Source organism: Phocoena sinus, chromosome X, assembly GCF_008692025.1.
Source record: "Phocoena sinus isolate mPhoSin1 chromosome X, mPhoSin1.pri, whole genome shotgun sequence".
NCBI lineage: Eukaryota > Metazoa > Chordata > Mammalia > Artiodactyla > Phocoenidae > Phocoena > Phocoena sinus.
Window position 1 is genome coordinate 93854997 of NC_045784.1, and position 22720 is coordinate 93877716.

A 22720-nucleotide genomic window follows, 5' to 3' on the forward strand; every position below is an offset into this window, starting at 1 on the left:
TATAATTGAATAAAATGAAGCTATTAGAAAATGAGATTGTAGAAGCATGTTTATGACATGGAGTATGTTCAGGATACAGTTTGGGACAATGCACGAGGCCACCACGCTGGAGAGATCGACAGGGTCCGGAGTAGAGAAAGCCTTGCCTGCCATGCTAAGGAACTTGAGCTTTTCCTGTAGTTACTGGCCAGCCATTAAGGGATTTTAAAGGGTAGATCAGAGCTGCATTTTAGATAGATCCCTCTTGCAGCAATGTGTCTGGAGGCAAGAGGCCAGTGAACATTATTTCAGTGGTCCAGGGAGAGAGAAGATGAGGACCCAAGAGTATAAACATTGGTGAACAGAGCCTAGGACAGACTTTGGGCAGCCCAAGGAATGGATCTTTGCTATGGTGGGTAATGTTTGTAAGCACTCCTCTTTAGGAACCCCCAAATAGTCGGGTGCCCTCATAGGCGGTGGAGCCAGGAGAATTGGAGCTGCAAGGGCTGGGCCTCGGAAGGTTGTGTTGCAGGCCAAACACAACTCTCCTGTCCCTCTCTCACTCTCTTTCCCTTTCATTTCGTTTTCCCATCCCTCTTCACTGCTTAACCTGGCCAGCCCTTCAATTAGGATGGTCTTGGTGACTGGCTGTCCTTCCCAAATACATTTCTCATAGTGTTAACCGCTTCCTCCTGTGAACAAAAATTATCTTCTTTCCGCGTTATGACCATGGGGGTTTACTGAGTCTAATGTTTGGGTAGAGCAGAATTTGACAGGGAGCTGGATATTGATGCCAGTGAACTTGGGGCTGATATGACTGTGGAACAGAGACAGGAACAGGAGTGGGTTGAGTGATGCTGAGAGCTTGGGTAGGGAAGGTGGGAACCTGGAACCAGAGTGGTTCAGAGGTAGAGGATGAACTGGAACAGCTGCTGGTGCCTAGATTAGGTGCTTAGGAAAAAGCTGAATTTTCGAGTTTGTGGGCAAGATGCTAGAGAGCCAGTCTCTCCTGGGGAAGCTGCGAGAGCGTGGTTTTTGAATGGAACCTGAAGGGTTTTCCAGGAAAAACCAGCCAAACAAGAGTCCAGTTCTGTAAGGATTCAGGAGCTGCCAGCACCCAGCAGATCTGGGAATGAAGCAGGTTGGAGCTAAGATGAGCCTGTCTTTAGAGACTGCTGGACTCTGAAATCCATCTGCGTAAATATAATTTGCTGCCCAGGCAGGTTTGTGTTTTGAGATGTCTCGCCTTGTGAGGAGTAGATTTTTGTGTGGTGGTACAGGTGTGGGGCTCCTGCGGTGGCACCATGTGTTCTGTTGGGGGGTCTAGGGGCAGGGCTAGAGTCTAAAGAAGAGAAGCCCCCGTGAGGCTGGGACCATGTCAGGTGTGAGGTGGAAAGTGTGTTGATCTGGGAGTTACGGGACCTGGGTTCTTGCCAGAAACCTTGTCAGAACCTTCCCCCTGGGTTTCTCCATCTGTAAAATGGGATTTCATAGCAAGGCCCTGCTTACCTCCCAGGCGATGGGTAAGCGGAAGTGCTTTGTAGCATGTCTCTGTGTGCTCCCTGCCCACGCCCTTTTCTTCAGGTGCCCAGCTGGGCGGATGACAGCATGAACACAGAGTGCCGAGTCGGTGCTGGGATGTGCTCAGATGCCTCCTCATCTTCCTGCCGTCCTTGTTTGTACTTCCAAGTGTCCTCTCTTCCCACCCTGTTTGCAGCTTAAGGGATAGTTTAGCTTTCCGTCTGCTAGGCTGAAACAAACGCCAGCAAAATTTGGAGGCAGTTGGCAGCCAATCAAAGAAGAGAGCAGGGATATTCAGGCCAAGGCTGGGGGCCTTTGGGCCTCTGAATTAACATGTTATCTTCACTCCTCTCCTTTGGTTAATGGTGATTATGGATGTGGCTCCAGCATGGCAAAGCAGAGAGGTTTAGTGTCATAAATCTATGAAGTTGCTAGAGGAGACTGTGAGTTTACTGGAAAAAGATAGGATGGAGTTGGGATCCTTTTTCATATAAACTAAAAAAAAAATTTTTTTTTAAATTTTGTTTATTTTTGGCTGTGTTGGGTCTTCGTTGCTGAGTGCGGGCTTTCTCTAGTTGTGGCGAGCTGGGGCTACTCTTTGTTGCGGTGCATGGGCTTCTCATTGCGGTGGCTTCTCATTGCAGAGCACAGGCTCTAGGCATGCGGGCTTCAGTAGTTGTGGCACACGGGCTCAGTAGTTGTGGTGCACGGGCTTAGTTGCTCTGCAGCATGTGGGATCTTCCCGGACCAGGGCTCGAACCCGTGTCCCTTGCATTGGCAGGCAGATTCTTAACCACTGTGGCAGGCGGATTCTTAACCACTGCGCCACCAGGGAAGTCCCTGGGGTCATTTTTCAAATCTCCTTTTTTGATGTGTCTACATGTATCTGCTTTAAAGGTTGCTTGAAAAAGATACCCTCTATCCTGGTGTTGGGAATAGACAGGCAAGACGAGGAAGGCCAACGTGCTGGTTGGAAATGACATGGCCACAGGAAAGTAACTGTTGGAAAACTCAGTTACAGTCAAGACTAGCAGAGCTACCTGAAGAGAAATCAGATGCATGAGTGAGTTGGGACTGGAGGCTTGCTTTCTTCAGTAGGTTTCTGGGCTTCTGGCATAGGGCTGTCGTGGATCAGAACCAACCAAATGGAGCAGGTACAGGGAAATCGGCCCCCAAGAATCTGCTTATCTCCTCTTGGCTGCGGGTATAGAAAAGTAAGAGTGAACAGTGGGGCCCAGTGTCGCATTTTTGCTTCTCTGTTTTCACATGTTGGAAGTATCTAGGGTATTCCAGAAGCTCAGGAAGACTGCTGGCATGGCTCTTAGGTGACTCCAGAAGTATTCTTTCCAAGGTGGTTAGGGGCCCCTGTCTGCTTTCTATATACTGTAGCTTCTGAATGTAGCCTTTGATGGGCCTGATGCTGGGTAACTCTGTACAGCCTCCAACTTGGTCCCTTGCCTACGGTGAGTAACTTTACTGCTGGGACAGTGGTAAAGAATACCAGCTTTGTTTCTTTCTTGGACTGCTCCTGACAGGTGGGGTTGAGGAGTGGGGTTAAGTTCATGTCTGGATGATTGAAATTCCAAGTTGACAATCCTTGTCCCAAACCATTAAGGTCAGATGTATTTCATAAGTCTGAATTATTTGGATTTTAGAAAGGCAATACAGTGAACGTGGTTTTTGGTTTTTTTTTTTGTTTTTTGTTTTTGGCTGCGTCGGGTCTTCGTTGCTGCGTGCGGGCTTTTCTCTAGTTGTGGCGAGTGGGGGCTGCTCTTCGTTGCCGTGCGTGGGCTTCTCATTGTGGTGGCTTCTCTTGTTGAGGAGCTCGGGCTCTAGGTGCGTGGGCTTCAGTAGTTGTGGCATGCAGGCTCTGTACTTGTGGCTCGTGGGCTGTACAGCTCAGGCTCAGTAGTTGTGGCACATGGGCTTAGTTGCTCCACGGCATGTGGGATCTTCCTGGACCAGGGCTTGAACCTGCGTCCCCTGCACAGGCAGACAGATTCTCAACCACTGTGCCACCAGGGAAGCCCCAGTGAACGTGTTTTACAGACACTCCCAGTGGGGTCTGGGACAGCACCCCGTATTCAAAATACATTCTTTTTGTGGAAAATGTGTGTATACTCACCATAAATGGAATAAAGAAAGTCTGTAAGTAGCCTCAGCTCAGTTCAAGTCATATCTGTTACCAAATTAGTTTTGAAAAAAAACCAAACAAACAAAAAACAGACTTTTGGTTTTTAGAGCTTTTTGGATTTGGCGATGGCAGATAAAGGATTGTGGACCTGCAATTGTCATTGGTTTTGTACTTTTAATCAAATTGATCCACAGGGGAAAGGCATGTTCTCGATGGATATTTTCTTGGCGGGGTTCTCTGATGAAGTATTGTGTGGGTAATGGACTCCTGGCCGTGTTCCTTTCAAGACCCTTTTTCTTTTCCATTCTTTCTCTTCTTCGTGGCAGGGATTCAAGCAGGTGTCTCTACTTATAGTGATTTTCCTTATAGTACCCTTTTCTCTTAAGTGTAGATTCTGAGAGAACTGAAGGACAGAATATAAAGAATATACTCGTGACAAAGCCAAACTGGCCCATAATGCAGATAAGGTCTGCTCATAAATGCTCACCACAAGAGAGGGACACATATCAATGATTTTGTAAATCCTCACCATTAGGTCACTGTAGGTAAAGTAACTCCATAAACATGAGTTTCATTCTTTTGTCAATCCTTCTCCTGCTGAATGTCTTTTTCTTTTTTTTTCCTGAATGTCTTTGATCAAACCTTCAGCACATCTGGCTGCCTGGAGTGTTTGAATCTCCTGGGGCATTTGTTAAAATGCGCAGATTCCTGGAACCCCAAACTTCTGGAATCAGCATTCCCAATGGGGGGAGCCCAGGAATTTGCACATTTTATAAGTGCTCTGCAGGGCTTTCCTTGTCCCTCTTGAGAACCAGTGCTTTGGTGCAGTCAGACTGCCACGGCTGTAGGTTTTTGAAGGCTGTAACCCAGGCCTAGTTCAAACCAAGTAGCATGGAACTGATGGTCTCTTAGAAGGACCAGGTTCTTTTTGTTTGGTTTGAGCAGGGAGACTAGAAGGGGACCCACTTAGTCATGCTTCGAAACAAACCAATCAAATGTGAAGGAGGAAAATAATAATAATAGAAGAAAAACAATGGAAGTTTAAAAACATGTATACCTCCTGTATACATGAGGGAGACTCAGGAAAACTGACTAGCTCCCTGAAATGGCCCAATCCACCACCTTAAATACCATCTTCAGCCAAAGTTAAAAGAAAGATGTTGAGTGTTGGTTGGTGGGTAGGAGTGGAGGAGACCAGTTCCTGGAGGTGACCAGGAAAAGCACAGTGAACAAGGGTAAGGTTGCTAGGCAGATTTAGGTCCTTGCCTTCTCCATTGTTGAGAGTTTCTAGAGATTTAGAGTCTTCCTTCTTTTCCTAGAGGGAGACACTTTAACAAATGGAGATTTTCCTTATAAGTGTAGATGTCTCTTACAGAAGGGTAACTTCTACAGTTTTCAGAGCTTTTCCTATGTCTGTTGTTTCTTAAAAACAACCAGCCTAAAGTAATCCTTATGCCAAAGAAACAAACTTTGGGGTAGCAAATTCTGCTCCCCTTCAAAATCAAAGGGAGGCTAAGGGCCTGGGGGGTGGCAATATTGATAGGATTGCCAGATGAAATACAGGCTGTCCAGTTAAATTTGAATTTCAGATAAACAATGAATAATGTTTTAGTATATGTACGTTCCATACACTATTCAGGATATACTTATACTAAAACATTTTTCATGGTTTATTTGAAATTCAAATTTAACTTGGCATCCTGTATTTTTCTTTCTAAATCTGGCAAAGCTAGGTATTGATTAACCCACCTTCCCCCATGGGAGGCAAACCAGATGGCATTTGTGTATTTGTCCTATCTCAGAATCCATTTTTACTTGTCCTAGGTTAAAAGCTTGTCATACTGGCTACTCGTGTCATGCTGAACTTGAAGAATTGAAAAATTGAGTCTTCTAGAGGTTAAGAGGAAGTGTTTTAGAGGCTGAAATGGCTTAAGAAAAGCTCTCCCCAAAGAAAAGCTCTCCGCATCTCCTAGCCCTCCACCAATTACTTCTTCTGCTCTTCATCCATCTCTTTCCCTCTCTCCCCGACCTACCCCTTCCCCATCACACACACACAGCCGGAACAGACAGGCACACATAGATGCATGTGCAAACACAGACATGTTTGGAACACCACCTGCTTGCCTTTTGAAGACTTTTATGTTACATTTTCTGTGTAAGAGTTTGGTTATTAATTATTATTATTATTAAAATAACACTGTCTCACTGTGTCCAGCATTTCTCTTGATAACCATACTTAATTTTTTTTCCATTGCAGATCTTTCTCCTGGCCTGCCCTCCATGTCCGGGAGCTGTCGTCATCTTCAAGTAAGGGGAGATTGTTTTTCTGTTGCCATTGCTGAACTGTCTTGTCTGTTTGATAACAAAGGATGATGAACACATTGCTTGTGACCACCTTGAACCTGCAATGCTTTGTGTCTGGGCTTCCCAAGGGACAAAAGTCTTCAAGGGTCCAATGAAACAGGCAAATGTTGTATGTGGAGATTTGGCCTTTGTGCTTTTGTCAAGCCCTGACAGATCCTTTTTAGCGATTCTTTGTGGTGGTGTTTTATGGCCAAGACATTCCCCCTTGGAAGTTTGCCGCCCTCGTAAAGTTTCTCTTGAGTATGCTGGGGGCCAGACAGCTCCCCTCCTTTAGCGAATCTTTGTACTGTGGTCCTGCTGTTCCACTGAGGATACCTTGAAGGACTTTGTTTTGTGTTTTTATGGGTTTTTTTTTGTTGTTAAAGTGCAAATTAAATTGAGGAGAGAAAAATATCACCTTATTACAAGTCCTGACTTTCTTTAAAATAGAAAGCATCAGGTCCATTAAAATGTATTGCAGGCAAATCATGTTTGTCTGAAGGCAAGTTTGCTTAAATGAAATTCTCAAGAGTCCCGGAAGCCTCATTTTAACCACGAGTTGTGACCATCTCATTTATCAAACCTTTTATTAGAGTTGCTAATGAGAAGCTAAATCGACCCAATTAATTTTGTCTCTTTCCCCCTTCTCTGGCCCCCATTTTGGAGCTGTTTCTGAGCAGGGAAATGGCTGCAAGCCAGAGCGAGGGGCCAAAAAGTAAAGAGCCCAGCCAATCCTTAGATAATTGAGAGTGGTGTAAATGGCTTTCTGATTTAGTTAAGTCTTTAAAGTGTTAGGTAGGGGGAAATATACCCTATTTGCTGCTTCAGATAGCTCCTTGGAATAGCCACTTAGTCTCTTGCCTGAGGTGAATATAACTTTCTGCTGGATGAGGGGTAATGGATCCTGATTTCATAAGCTCTTACTTGGACAGCTTCTAAGCGGAAGGTGTATTTAACCCTGTTTTGCCCCCTTGATTTCCCAAAATGGGCTCAATTTTTCAGTGTCATGTTTTAAAAGTAACATGTATTGGTTTTATTTCATTATTATGAGAGTTACAGTTCTCATTATAGAAAATGCAGAAACATAAAGAAGAAAATAAACACCACCCCTAATCCCACCAAGAGATTATTTTGGTTATTGCCTTCCTTTTTTGCTTTTTTTAAAATTTAACAAGCAGAGACCACATTTAGTTTTTTTATTGTATCTTTTCTAAATTTAATTCAATTTATGTGTGTTTGTACATATAAAATACAAAAATATAACTGCTGGATTTATTTTTTTTATAGTGGTCCTTTTTACCCTGTCCTTTTCCTTATTTGGTTTGTCCCTTGCCTCTACCTTTCCACATCATCCCTGTATATTACCAAACCAGTATGTATCCTTCCATATTTTTCTCCGTGCTCACAGGTATACACACGCATACACACACACACACACACACACACACACACACACAGGTTTTGGAATGTTTTGCTGTTTTTGTTAATTGTTTTATAAAAATAGAATTCTATATATACTTTAACACATCCTACTTTTTTTTTTTTTTTTTTTTTTTTTTTTTTTATGCGTTACGCGGGCCTCTCACTGTTGTGGCCTCTCCCGTTGCGGAGCACAGGCTCCGGACGCGCAGGCCCAGCGGCCATGGCTCACGGGCCCTGCCGCTCCGCGGCATGCGGGATCCTCCCAGACCGGGGCACGAACCCGTGTCCCCTGCATCGGCAGGCGGACTCTCAACCACTGCGCCACCAGGGAAGCCCCCACATCCTACTTTTTTCATCTCATGAAAGTCTATCAAAGCCTCTTGGTATGGCTCTTATTCTTTTAAAAGAGTGGAAAATATTTCATGGATGCACAGTTTATTTAGCTATTCCCCTACTAATGAACATTTACATTCTTTCCAGATTTCGGCCACTACAGTCAATGCTTGAATTAAACATCATTGTGCTTATGCCCTTATATACTGGTGCTTTCAATTTATACACACAGACACAAATGTTTATATATAAATAAATATTTGTTTCCATATTGATTTACAAAAACAGGCTGTTATAATTCACTTTTCCCTTTTATATGTAACATATGAGATTATTGTTTGTTTCACATCCCTACTAGCATAAGGTTTTATGGTTCTTTTATAATTCTGACAACTTAATGGATGTATTTCCTTGGCTACTAATGCATTTTGGTTTTGTCTCTCTCTCTCTCTCTCTCTCTCTCTGTTTTGGTCCGATTGGATTTTCTCTTTGAATTATCTGTTCATATTATCTGCCCATTTCCTAGGGGTTATTTATATTTTTCTTAACCTGTAAGCCCTCTTTGTATATTTTGGATATTGGCCCTTGGTCTACCATCTTTATTATAGATATCTTTCCCAAATCTGTATGTATTGACTTTACTGATGGTATATTTTTCCACATAATCTTTTGCATATCCAAATATGATTATTTTCTTATAGCTTCTGGGTTCCCAGTCTTCGTTAAGACTGTTTTCTCAAAGATGGATAACCAGTGACTGTAGCATAATATGTTAAGTAATCCTTACTCTCCCCTGTGAACTGAACTGCTATCTTTGTCATCAAACTTTTTATATACGAGGATCCATTTATGGATTCTCTGTTCTGTTTCATCTGTGTGTCTATTTGTGTACCTAAATCATGTTGATTGGATTACATTAGATTCAATAATATTTTCCTTGGCTATTTGGTATTTTTTCTTTTCTACACATTTTAATATCACTTATTCAGCCCTCCCAACCCCACCCTATTGGGATTCTAATTAGAATTGCATTAAATTTATATTTCAGTTTTGTAAGAATTGATTTTTTAAAACCTATAGCTTTTTTGTCTAAGAAATGGCATTTCTTTCCATCTGCTCAGATCTTGTTTTATGCCTTTCTTGATACATTTATTCTTAAAAGATTTAAGAACTTTTTTGTTTGTTATGAGTGGGATACTATCCTGCTTTCCGTTCCTAAATGCCTCTTGCTAGAATAGAAAAAGTTTATTAATTTTAAAAATAGTTTTTATATCTAGCTATCTTACCTAATTGTTTTGTTAGTTCTGGTAACTTTTATTTTAGTTTTATCTTTTCTTTCCAATGGTTGTATCATTTACTTCATTTTCTTCTGTTTTTGCTAGAAACTCAAAGACAGCGTTAAATAAAAATGATGCTGGTGGGCCATTCTGTCTATAACTAATTTCAAATAGAAATGGTGTTCCTCCATATTTGCTGTTGGTATTTGTCAAATAGTCTATTATATTTAAATAGTCTCCACATTTACTTGGAGATATTTTAAACGGAAATGGTTCTGTATTTTATCAAACGCTTTTGATAAACTAGGGTTTATTTGGGTGGCTTGTTATACTATCCCATCGATGTCTCTGCTGAGTTTGCCACCAATTTCAGACTCTTGTATTTGTAACAGCCAGCAGGCCAGATTTCTCTTCACCATTCTTCCCAGACTGTTCCTTTACTCACACTTTTTTCATAGCTAGTCCGAACCATTTTTGCCTTCCAAATGAACTTAAAATGTTTTTGTCAGACTCTTCTTCCAAATACTGTTATTTTGATTGGAATTACTTTAAATCTAAAATTTCATTAATGTCATTACCATAGTGAGTCTCTCTATCCGGGAAAAGACATATGGTAGATTTCTTAATTTATTCTAGGGTGTGTGTGTGGATTGTGTATCCCGCAGATTTCTCATCAACGTCATTCCTGGACAGTTTGTAGTTTATGGTATCATTTATTTATTATATTTTCAAACTAATTATTACTGGTACATAGGAAAGATTTTGATTTTTTTATATGTTTATTTTATATTTGGCCACCATGCTTAACTCTTTTAGTAGTTTTTCAGTTGCTTCACTTGGATTATTTTGGAAATTAATAGTATCAACTTCCATATGATAACTTTATCTCCCTTCAAAGAGCAACTTTTTTCAAGTCTGATTGTATTAACTAGAACTTCCAGGACGATGTTAAATAATAGTAGTACTGGCCGGAATTCTTGCCTTGTTTCTGATTTTAGTGGAAATGTTCCTAGTGTTTTCTCTGTTGACTCTCATGTTGTTTGTTGGTTAAGATTAAACATCCTTTATAATGTTAAAGAATTTATTCTTAAATTATCAACCCCCCCTTTTAAAATCAGGAATTGTTGCTGAATTTAGCTAACGCTTTTTGAGAATCTATTGAGAGGTTCATTTGGGTGTTCTCTTTTGACCTCCCCATTTGGTGCGTTACATTAATAGATTTCCTAATAACAACCTTTGTTGGATTTCTAAGGTCAGCTTTCCTTTTCCTCTGCATACTTGGGAGAGGTTCAGATTTGACCACCATACTATGAATTTGGTAGGTTCTGCTCTTTGCCATCTCCAATGTGAAATTTAATTCTGCTGCTACAATATTTCTTTGTAATTCTTCCTTGGTTTGCTGAGCTTTCTCTTCACTCCAGTTTGGTGTCTTTCCTTCTCAATATGTTTTGATTCCAGTGGCTTTCTATACCTGTTTCACAGAGTCCATGTTTTCTTGTGTTCTCTTGAGGATGCCATTTTCTAAAATATTTCTTCTGGTTCAGACACTAAATGTAGACTTTTGTGCTTCTTCAAAGTCTTCAGAATGATACACATTTCCCTTCTGCTGCTAGAGGTTTTCATAGGAAGCATGCTGTCTTTGGGGGCATGTTTATGCATATTAGAAGGAAGATTTATTTATTCTTTGTTAAAGACACAGGGCATGTGGATTTCATTTGAGTATCCTCATATTCTCTTTGGTATTGGTTAGAACCCCTTCTCAGCTCCACTCCTGGTGGCCAGGTTGATGCACAGAGCTTCCAACCCATTTCCCAGTGTCTAGCAGCTTCATCTGGTGGGTTCTGCTAGACGCATATAGAATCGCTTAGTCCTACTACTAGATTCTCTGACACGCTGAACATATAAAATATGTGAAAAACTACAGCCTCCAACATGCATTGGTCCCTGAGTTTTACTTGTGAAGTCTCCCACTCCCAGAATGCAGTGTGACAGTACCAAAGCCATCACTTCAGCCCTTTTGGTTTATGGGAGGAGTCTCCAAATGGATATAGACCAGCTTTGGGAGTTGTTGGTTTTCCTTGCAAGCAGTAGCCCTGTAGTGGAGGCATGGCTGTCCAGTTTGCTGGTTACTAGATGAACTCTCCATTGCTAAGCCATGGGGCTGACAGTGGTGTAAGGTCTTAGTGTTTTACTATCTTGTTTCAGGTTTCTGCTGCACGAATTGGCCCCAGGTTGTTTTATTCTCATTTCGGCCTTAGGTTTATTGTTAATGGAGATTTCTTCCAGATTATTGTAACAGGATGGCCATTAGTCTAAGTTTTCAGTAATTTGGGGGGTTTTTTCTCATTTTCTGTATCTTGATAGGTATTTTAGTAGAAAGCTGGGAGAGGCTGTGTTAGTGGTGGTTAAGCAAATGCTATTTTAAACTAGAAATCCAGTGTGTGTGTATGTATGTATATATGTGTGTGTGTATAAATATATATGTATTTTAATTTCTGGCCGTGCTGCGCAGCTTGCGGGATCTTAGTTCCCCGACCAGGGATCGAACCCACACCCTTGGCAGTGAAAGCACAGAGTCCTAACTACTGGACTGCCAGGGAATTGCCTATATTTTGGTTTAGAGCAGTGGTCGGCAACCTTTTTTCTATGAAGGGCCAGATAATAAATGTTTTAGATGTTGTAGGTGATACGATCTGTGTTTTAACTACATACCTGTTGTTGTAGCATGAAAGCAGCATAGACAGTACCGTATGTATACAAATGAGTTTGGCTGTGTTCCAATAAAACTTTTCAAAAACAGGAGGACTGGTCGAAAAAGTTCTGGAGACAGATGACAGTGATGGTTGCGCGACACTGTGAAGGTACTTAATGCCACTGAACTATACACTTAAAAATGGTTAAGATGGTAAATTTTATATTATGTGTACTTTACCACACAAATCACCCCCCTCCTGACCCAAACGTAACAGGAGGACCATATTTTGCTGACCCTGCGTTTAGAGCCATTCGATCTAGCACACAGAAAGAGAGGAGGAGGGAAGAGGAAATTCCATGTGTACAGGGACTTTGCTCAAAGCTCAAAGGCAGTGAGACAGATTTCTCGAGTATTTAAAAGGAATATCATAGTTGGAGTGGGGTGGGGTTCTGGAAAGCTGCAGTTCATCCTGGTGATATCATCCCATGCTCTTTAGGGATAGAGATGCCCAGAGTTTATAGTCACACTTTCTGGCATAGCGATCAGAGCGGGGATTTTCTCCTCCCGAGGCTTGGGGAACCTCTGCAGCTGTCACAAGTGTTCATATCAGATGCAACTGAAAAGCCAGCCAGTCCCTCCTTCTTGGCGACTGGTGATGCTTCCTGTAGATGATCTGGTCTCTTCCCAAGGCTAGAAACTCCTAGTTTCTAGTTTATCCTAGTTTATCCAGGTTCACTGGATAAAAAGGAACAGCCGCTCGTCTGAGTCAGCTGTTGCTGCACCTCCTTTCCAAGATTCTTGTGCCATTAGGATTTACTTGTCAGCTGGAGACCTGGGCCCTTCACCTCTGGAAACAACGCTGCTCTCAGGACCCCAAGCCACATTTCTCTCAGTGGTGTGGAAAACATTCTCCAACTTCCCAACTCTAGCCTTGGCAGCCCTCAGCGTTTCTAAGACCTGGAAAGAGCCTGAAGTCTAACTGTGGCCTCCCATCTCCCTGGGGGAAGCAGGTCTCTGGTGTGTTTAATGCTGTTCTTAGAGCAGAGTTAGCATATCCAGATCCATTTATATGATCGTGCCCCATCTGAAGCTGAAGTCGGAGGACATCTAAGAGCTCTCTCTTGCACCTGAAAGGCGGGCCTGGTGCTGAAGGCCCACCAGTCATGTGAACTGCAGGCATGGCCAGGGCAGCCTTGGGCAGCGCTGGGTAGCTCGGAGTTTCGTGCTCTCTGTTGGAAGGAAGAAGTCATCATCACTTGGTAGCTAGCTTTCACTCCCCCTTCCCTGTCTCCATGGATCCCGCCACCATAGAGGGCTCTGAGTGCCAGTAGCCTCTTAGCAGCCAGGATGCCGAAAAGCAAGCTGAAAACTGTCTTTAGAAAAGAATGGAATTCTTGGTTTCACAAGGGCCTAGGAACCTCTTAGAGAAGCCAGCCTTTTGGAACGTTCCTCTCTCTGAGCTGGGGTATTTTGAAGGAATAGATAGAGGAAAAGGGAGTGACTAGCTTTGGGTTGTAATCAGCCAACTTAGCTGTCTTGTGAGCACCCATGGCAGAGAACTCTTCCCCTACCCCAGCCCAGGTAAGAAAAGTACATAGCCCAGAGCTGGTTTACATCCTCTGCCTCAGGAAGTGTAGGGTACGGGCACCCCCACCTCCCAACGCTGAACCCCTTAAATCTGCTTATTTTCATGTACCCATGGAAGGGAGTGGACCTGTGATGCAAGCAGTATTATTTGGTCATGAGTGTCTGCTGACTCAATCTGGAGAGGCTTTTGAAGGAGATGAGATGAAATTTCATCTGTGCTACAGAGAGCAGGGGTGCGTTGCTGGATGGAAAGAGGTCTGGAGGCCGGGTGTGAGCCAAGGTAGGTGAGGGAAGCATGGGGGTGCGTGAGGGCAATTACGACAGCCTGACATGTGATCTTGGCATTGCAAGATTGATGCCCCGTTGGCCTTGGGGCCAAATGATATTATGAGAGTTCAGTAGCCCCATGACCCTCTCTTTCTCTAGATCCCATTTATTATACACTCAAATTTTTAAACAGCAGTATTCTCCCCAGGGAGACTCATATCTCTAGGACTGTCCTGAGTTCATGAGGTGGGCTCAGGCTGAAGCTGCTGTGTCTTAATGGTTTCACGGTCTCAGCACCCCCTTTCCTAGTGCTCAACAGACCCGCTGCTCTGGAACCCCCAAAGGAGCAGCCTTTTGGCATCTTCACCTCAGAGGTAGCTGCTTTTTGGTCTAGCTTTGGACTCATTACTGAAAAGGGTGTTTGAGAGACTGTCTCTGACCTGAGCAGCTTTATTAAGACTGTTCTTGGCATGGGAGAGGAAGCCGTACATATGAATGCTGTAGATTTCCAAGGGAAAGATACTGGAAACCTAAAATCCGTAGTAAATAAACAACAATTCAAGGACACCAGTTTCCTTTCTGATACGGAAGCTGCTCTGGTGTCTGCGGTCCTCTGAGCCACTGCCACGTTGCTGCCTGCAACTATACGTATTCTCCCTTAATGCATGAAAGAGGGAAGAAGCTTTCAGATTGTTCACGGGTCTCCCCTCCCCTTCCATACACAGCAGAAGCAGCCTTTCTCCCCACGTGTACATATTCAATTTTGTTCTCTCCTGGGAATTTTTGACTTTTACAGTCTTAGACCACAGTTTCTTTCGTTCTTTTTTTTTTAAATTTTATTTACTTTTGGCTGTGTTGGATCTTCATTGCTGCATGCGGGCTTTCTCTAGTTGTGGCAAGTGGCTACTCTTCGTTGCGGTGTGCGAGCTTCTCATTGCGGTGGTTTCTCTTGTTGTGGAGCATGGGCCCCAGAGTGCACAGGCTTCAGTAGTTGCAGCACACAGGCTCAGTAGTTGTGGTGCATGGGTTTAGTTGCTCCACGGCATGCAGGATCTTCCCAGACCAGGGCTTGAACCCGTGTCCCCTGCATTGGCAGGCAGATTCTTAACCACTGTGCCACCAGGGAAGTCCCTGGCCCACAGATTCTGATTCAGTATTTTCATCTCCCCAGATTCTCTCCTGGAAGTCTCTCTGAAGGTTTTTGGAGCAGGGACTGCTTTTGTCTTTTTTTTCTCCCTCGTTGGGCTGTTCTGCTTTCAACGTGTGCTTGAATGTACGCGATATCCCGGTAAAAGCAAGGCCGGAGATACAGATGACTTTTCCCATCTGGGGAAGCATGAAAAGGAGTTCTCAGCAGAGGAGCGGGGACTGATCGTTTTGGGCCTCTTTGTACTTTGTCAGCACACCTAATCCTTTTGGAAGCCAAGTTCAGAATCTACTGTGCTAATTATTGGGCAAAAGTAATTCCAGGAGGGAAAAACAGTACAGGATAATAGATAAGGTTTGGGTAAGCTATGTAGGAGCTGTTCAGCGAGTAATGAAAAAGTAGGGGGAATTCCCTGGCGGTCTAGTAGTTAGGACTCTGCACTTTCACTGCTGGGAGCACGGATTCAGTCTCAGGTCGGGGAACTAAGATCCTGCATGCTGCACGGTGCGGCCAAAAAAAAAAAAAAAAAAAAAAAAATAGACATTTCATTCTCATTATAAAAGTAATCCAGTCACTATAAGGAAAGCATCAAGCATTACAGAACAACAGAGAAGAAAATAAGAATAAGTGATAATTCCTCCATTAATATGTTGGTATAATTTCCTCCCAGTCTTCTGTGTATATATGCCCATTATGAAAAACAAAATTGGGATTATTATTTTATACATGCTACTTTGTAATATAGTAAAAGTTAATATGCTATGATTGTTTCCCAGTGTCATTAACTATTCTTCTAAACATGATTTCTAATGACTGCGTAGTATTTCATCATTTGAATGGACATAATATGTATTTAAACCCTGCCCTGTTATTCGACATTTGGTTTGTTGGATAGATGTGATTTGTGGAATCTTGAGAGCAGTGGAAGTAGATGGCTTCAGGTTAAATTCTGCTATTTCTTAAGCCTTCGGAGCAAGGCTTAAATCTTAGCATCTATTTCTTCATTTGTCAAAGAAGGCTATGAATAGTAACTACTTCTTTGGTGGTGACAATTAGATGAGAGATGATCCAAGTTAATCTCTTAGCATGAAACCTAACATAGAGTCAGTAATCAATAGATGTTAATAATATATAGAATTATCCTTGTCCTTAGGCTTCACCATCTGTGTACTGACCTAACTATTAGAATTAGGATCCCAGGGAAGGAAAATTGCTTTCATGCAGATAAGTAAAATTTCAGAATGAAAACTGCCTTCGGAGAAGTAACCCTTTTCATTAGTTGGGCACTTTCCAGATTGGGCCTTGGGCCAACTTCATGAAATTCACAGGAAGAAAGGTTTTGGAGCCCCTGCAGTTGTGTAGCCCCATTTGGTCCAGAACAAGGAAGTGGGAAACCACCAGTTGCAACCAGGAAGTTTATCTTCGTGCCCACAGGCAAAGCCAGCCAAGCCTTCCTGTTGTACTTGTTTGGTTTTCTTTACTTGTTTTTTTTATTTTCCAACTTTTATTCTGAAATTTTTCAAACCTTTGGAAAGGTGAACAGGGCGGTACACCAAACACGGTTATGACCTCCACCTAGATTCAGCGGCTTTTGGCATGCTTTCTGATAAGTGAGTTCAAAGATGTAAGATCCTAACTGCATTCCCTGCTACATGAGAGGCTTGTGCTGTGGGGCCTCACACAGCGGGCAAAACGTATATACTCTGAGACCAAGGGCTTACGGAAACAGAAGTAGAGTGGAAGGACCCTAGGCTCTGGGATGATAGAAATATATCTATTGTTTTTATAATACAAATTACAGCAAGCAAATCTTAACGTAGCTCCTGGCTGAAGGGAAAAAAGTCGATCCAGACTTCAATCAACATGACAATGTATAAATAACTTCTAATATATTCATATACTTGAATAATATACAGCAGTGAAAAACAGACTAAGTGTGTTAACATGGACAATTAGAAGAAGCCATGTTGAATGAAACGTAATTTGCAGAAGGGGATGGATATGCATGTACACACACACACACACACAGAGTATATCATTTATCATTTATTTAATGGGATAGACATGAAACAACAATGTATATAGTTTGTGGATATATACAAATGTAATAATGTATAAAAACATAGGAAGCGGGTTCCCTGGTGGCACAGTGGTTGAGAGTCCGCCTGCCGATGCAGGGGACACGGGTTCGTGCCCCGGTCCGGGAAGATCCCACATGCCGCGGAGCGGCTAGGCCCATGAGCCATGGCCACTGAGCCTGCGCGACCGGAGCCTGTGCTCTGAAACGGGAGAGGCCACAACAGTGAGAGGCCCGTGTACCGCAAACAAAAAAAAAAAAAAAAAAAAAAAAACATAGGAAGGACTCCACCTCCTTCAGAATAAAGGCTCCATCTGGTTAGGGAGTCGAGGAGATGAATGGTATTCAGGAAGGTTACATGGAACTTCAACTAAATCAGTAAAGTTCAAATTTATTAAAGTGGGATGCTGGATGCAGAGGTTCCTTTTATATTATTTTTATACTTTTCTGTATGTTGGAAAATTTTAGTGTTAAAACTAGAGGGAAAAATCACTATTTAAAAGGCTTAGAATCTAGGATCACTTATTTTGTAGGTGTAAAAGCTGAGGCTGGGAGAGTTGAGTGTTTTGCTTCTCATATATTTTTGAATTTTATTTAATTATCATACAGTAGAGTTGACTTTTTGGCATACAGTTCTATGAGATCTTTTTTTATTATGATAAAATACACAACATAGGGCTTCCCTGGTGGCGCAGTGGTTGAGAGTCCGCCTGCCGATGCAGGGGACACGGGTTCGTGCCCCGGTCCGGGAAGATCCCACATGCCACGGAGCGGCTGGGTCCGTGAACTATGGCCGCTGGGCCTGCGCGTCCGGAGCCTGTGCTCCGCAACGGGAGAGGCCACAACAGTGAGAGGCCCACGTATCGCAAAAAAAAAAAAAAAAAAATACACAACATAAAATGTAACATCTTAACCATTTTTAAAGTGTACGGGGTCAGTGGCATTAAGTACATTTATGTTGCTGTGCAACCATCACCACCATCCATCTCCAGAACTCTTTTCATTTTGCAAAAACGGAAACTCTGTATCCATTAAGCAATAAATCCCATTACCTCCTATCCCCAGTCCCTGGCAACCAGCATTTCTGTCTTTACGATTTTGACTACTCTAGATAGGTGCCTCATACAAGTGGAATCATACAGTATTTGTTCTTTTGTGACTGGCTTATTTCACTTAGCAAAATGTCCTCAAGGTTCATCCATGTTGTAGCATGTGTCACAATGTCTAAGGCAGAGTGACATTTCATTGTATGTATATAGCATATTTTGTTTATCCATTCACCTGTTGATGGACACTTGGGTTGCTTCCATGTTTTAGCTATTGTAAATAATGCTGCTATGAGCATCGGTGTACAAATATCCCATAGAAACCCTGCTTTCAATTCTTTTGGGTATATGCCCAGAATTGGAATTGCTGGATCATATAGTAATTCTATTTTTAATTTTTTGAAGAACTGCCATACTGTTTTACACGGCAGCTGTACCATTTTACATTCCCACCAACAGTGTATAAGAGTTCCAATTTGTCCATATCTTTGCCAACATTTGTTGTTTTCTGTTTTTGATAGTAGTCATTCTAATGGTGTGAGATAGTATCTTATTATGATTTTGATTTGCATTTTATTTTCTACTCTCCCTTGTGATTTCTTCTTTGATCCATTGATTGTTTAAGAATGTATTTAATTTTCACAAATTTGTGAATTTTCCCATTTTTCAGTTGACCCTTGAACAGCATGGGTTTGTACTGCATGGGTCCACTTATACACAGATTTTTTTTCAATAAATACTACAGTACTGTACAATCTGTGGTTGGTTAAATCTGTGAACATGGAACTTTGGATATGGAGGGCCAACTATAGAGTTATATGCAGATTTCTGCTGCTTGGGGTATTGGTGCTCCTAAACCACCCCCTGCCCGTGTTGTTCAAGGGTCAACTGTACTTCTGTTAATGATTTCTAACTTCATCCTGTTATGGTTAGAGAAGATACTTTGTGTAATATCTATCTTTTAACATCTGTTGAAGCTTAGTTTGCCACCTAACATATGGTCTATCTGGGAAATGTCCCAAATGCACTTGAGAGAATGTGAATTTTGTTGTTGTTGCATAAAGTGTTCTCTATATGTTTGTTAGATCTAGTTGGTTTCTTGTGCTGTTCAAGTCCTCTAATTTCTTGCTTTTCTTCTGTCTGACTGTTCTATCTGTTACTGAGAGTAGAGTATTGAAGTCTCCAACAATTATTGTAGAACTGTCTATTTCTACCATCAACTTGGTCATTTTTTCTTCAGATATTTTGATGGTCTGTTATCAGGTACCAACATGTTTATAATTGTCATATCTTCCTGCTGTATTGAACCTTTTACTAGTAAATAATTTTCTTGTCTTATAAACTCTTTTTATTTGGGCAGACATTTATTTATTTATTTATAAATTTTAATTTATTTTTTGGCTGTGTTGGGTCTTCGTTGCAGTACGCAGGCTTTCTCTAGTTGTGGCAAGTGGGGGCAACTCTCTGTTGTGGTGCGTGGGCTTCTCATTGCGGTGGCTTCTCTTGTTGCAGAGCATGGGCTCTAGGTGCGCGGGCTTCAATAGTTGCAGCACGCAGGCTCGGTAGTTGTGGTGTGCGGGCCCTAGAGCGTGCGGGCTTCAGTAGTTGTGGTGCGTGGGCTCTAGAGTGCAGGCTTAGTAGTTGTGGCGCACGGGCTTAGTTGCTCCGTGGCATGTGAGATCTTCCCAGACTAGAGATCAAACCTGTGTCCCTTGCACTGGCAGGTGGATTGTTAACCACTGCGCCACCAGGGAAGTCCTGTAAACTCTTTTGATTGATGGTTTATTTTGTCTGATATTAGTATAGCCACCTCTGCTCTCTTGGTTACCATTTGCATGGAATATCTTTTTCTATCCTTTCACTTTCAACCTACTTCTGTCTTTGGATCTAAAGTGCGTCTCTTGTAGACAGCATACAGTTGGATCATATTTTCTTTTTAATCCTTTCTGCCAATCTCTGTCTTTTGATTGGAGAGTTTAATCCATTTACATTTAAAGTTAGTACTAATAAGCAGGGGCTTCTGTCATTTTGCTATTTGTTTTCTATATGCTTTATAACTTTCTGTCACTCATTCCCTGCATTACTGTCCTCTTTTGTGTTTAGCTGATTTTTTTTGGTAGTGTAACAATTTAATACTCTAATCATTTCTTTTTGCATATGTTCTCCAACAATTTTCTTGGTGGTTATCATGGGGATTACATTTAGCATCCTAAAGTTATAACATTTTATATTGAATTTATTAGCTTAATTTCAATAATATACAAAAACTCTGCTCCTTTACGGTTTCATGCCTACCCCTTTCAGTTAGTGATGTCACAAAATTATATCTTTATACATGTATGCCTCCAAACTTAATCTATTTAAATGCATTAGTCTCTTAAATTATGTAGAAAACAAAATGTGGAATTACAAACCAAAGTTACAGTAACACTAACTTTTAGACTAATAATTGTTTTTAAAAATGTATAAATCTCTTAAATCATGTAGACAAAATTAGAGTTACAAACTGCTGTTACACTAGTACTAGCTTTTATAATTGCCCATGTATTTTCCTTTACTGAGATCTTTATTTCTTCATACAGCTTTGGGTTACTGTCTGGTGTTCTTTCATTTCAACCTGCAGGACTTCCTTTAGCATTTCTTGCGGGGCAGGTCAAGTCATAACAAACTCCCTCAGTTTTTGCTTTTCTGGAAATGTCTTAATTTCTCTCTCAATTTTGAAGGATAGCTTTGTTGGATATAGGATTCTTGGTTGACAGGCACCCCCCTCCAACACACACCTGTTTAGCACTTTGTTTGTTTGTTTGTTTTTTCGGTACGTGGGCCTCACTGTTGTGGCCTCTCCCGCTGCGGAGCACAGGCTCCAGACGCGCAGGCTCAGCGGCCATGGCTCTGCGGCATGTGGGATCTTCCCAGACCGGGGCACGAACCCGTGTCCCTTGCATCGGCAGGCAGACTCCCAACCACTGCGCCACCCGGGAAGCCCCTGTTTAGCACTTTGAATATACATCTGCCCATTGCCCCACTGCCTTCTGGCCTCCAAATCTGATGAAAAATCAAATCAAATCAAAATCTATCAGTGTGGGTCTATTTCTGGGCTATTCTGTTTTGTCGTTTGATGTGTCTTTTCTTGGCCAGATTGCATTGTTTTGATTGCTATAATTTTATATAATAAGGCTTACAGTCAGGTAGTGTGATTCTTTCATCTACCTTCTACGTTTTCAAAATTATTTTAGCTATTCTTTCTTTGCCCTTTCATATACATTGTAGAGTCAGTTTGCCTGTATCTACAAAATATCCTGCTGAGATTTTGATCAGAATTGCATTGAATCTATAGATAATTTTGGCGAGAATTGACATCTTTCTTATGATGGGCCCTTTAATCCTTGAACATGGTATGTCTTTTTGTTAGATCTCTGATTTCTTTAATCAGCATTTTGCAGTTCTCAGTGTACAGATTCTGTACATATATTGTTAGATTTATACCTAAGTATTACAGTTTTGGGGAAGATAATGTAAATAGTATATATTTTAAAAAATTTGGTTTCCAGTTTTACACCACTGTTGTGTAGAAATGTTATTGATGTTTGTGTGTTGACCTTGCAATCCTTCAGCCTTGCTAAAATCATATATTAGTTTCAGGAACTTTCCTGTTGATTCCTTGGGATTTTCTGCAAATATAATAATTCTTTGCAAACAGAGATAGTATTATTTCTTCCTTTCCAATCTCTATTATTTTTGTTACCTTATTTCACTGGCTAAGACTACTGGCATGGTGTTGAATTGGAGTGCTGAGGATCAGGATCTCATCTTGATCCTGATGTTAATGGGGAGAGCATTCGGTATCATTAAGTATGGTTTTGGGCATAGTAATTTTTAGATGTCCTTTATCAGGTTGAGGAAGTTCCCTCCTATTGCTAGTTTGTTGGTATTTTTGTTATCATAAATAGATGTTGAATTTTGACAAATGCCTTTTCTGTATCAGTTGATATGATCATATACTTTTTTATTCTTTACACAGTTAATTTGGTAGAATTCATTAATTGAATTTCAGATACTGAGTCAACCTTTCATTACCAGGACAAACCCCACTTAGTCGTAGAGTAGTGTTCTTTTTATACTGCTGCATTAGATTTGCTAACATTTTATTGAGGATTTTATTTGCTAATTTGCTAACATTATTGAGGGTCTGTGTTCATGAGGGATATTAGTTTAGTTTTAGTTTTCCACCTCCTCCTCTTCTTCCTCCTCCTCCCACTTCCCTTCCCCCTGCCCCCCAGGTTTTGTATCGGGTAATAATAGCCTCATAAAATGAGTTGAGAAATGCTTGCTTCTGTTGTATTTTCCGGACCAGGTTGTATAAATACTTGGTAGAATTGATCACTGGAGCCATCTGAGTCTTATTCAGAAGATTTTTGACTACAGATTCTTTTTTCTTGAGATATACTTGACATATAACATTATATTACTTTCAGGTATATAACATAATGATTTCATATTTGTATATATTGTGAAATGATCACCACAATAAGTCTGGTTAATATCCATCACCACAGATAGTTGCATATTTTTTCCTTATGATGATAATTTTTAAGATATGCCCTCTTAGCAACTTTCAAATAATACAGTACAATACCTATCATCACCACGCTGTACATTACATCCCCATGACTTATTTCTTTTATAACTGGAAGTTTGTACCTTTTGACCACCTTCACTCATTTCACCCACCCCCAACCCCCTGCCCTCTGGCAACCACCAGTCTGTTCTTCGAATCTATGAGTTTGTTATTTTGTTTATTTGTTTGTTTTAGATTCTACATATAATTGAGATCATGCAGTAATTTGTCTTTCTCTTTCTGACTTACCTCACTCAGCATGATCCCCTCAAGG

The 22720-nt window shown here is 41.4% G+C and overlaps 1 protein-coding gene across 18 annotated transcripts in view; it reads left to right on the forward strand.

Annotated features, from left to right (window-relative positions):
- Positions 1–22720, forward strand: part of TMEM164 (transmembrane protein 164) — a 176612-nt gene that overhangs the window by 68269 nt on the left and 85623 nt on the right. For 12 of the 18 annotated variants that reach the window (XR_004348049.1, XR_004348047.1, XR_004348048.1 and 9 more), the window contains one exon: positions 5892–5941. Coding sequence is in view for 13 of the 18 variants with exons in the window: in XM_032619627.1 (XP_032475518.1) it covers positions 5892–5941 (50 nt within the window). In the remaining 5 variants the exon portion in view is untranslated. Of the gene's footprint in view, positions 1–5891; positions 5942–11809; positions 11871–13409; positions 13572–22720 lie in introns of those variants that run through there. The other 6 variants (XM_032619623.1, XM_032619620.1, XM_032619624.1 and 3 more) reach the window with 3 other exon arrangements.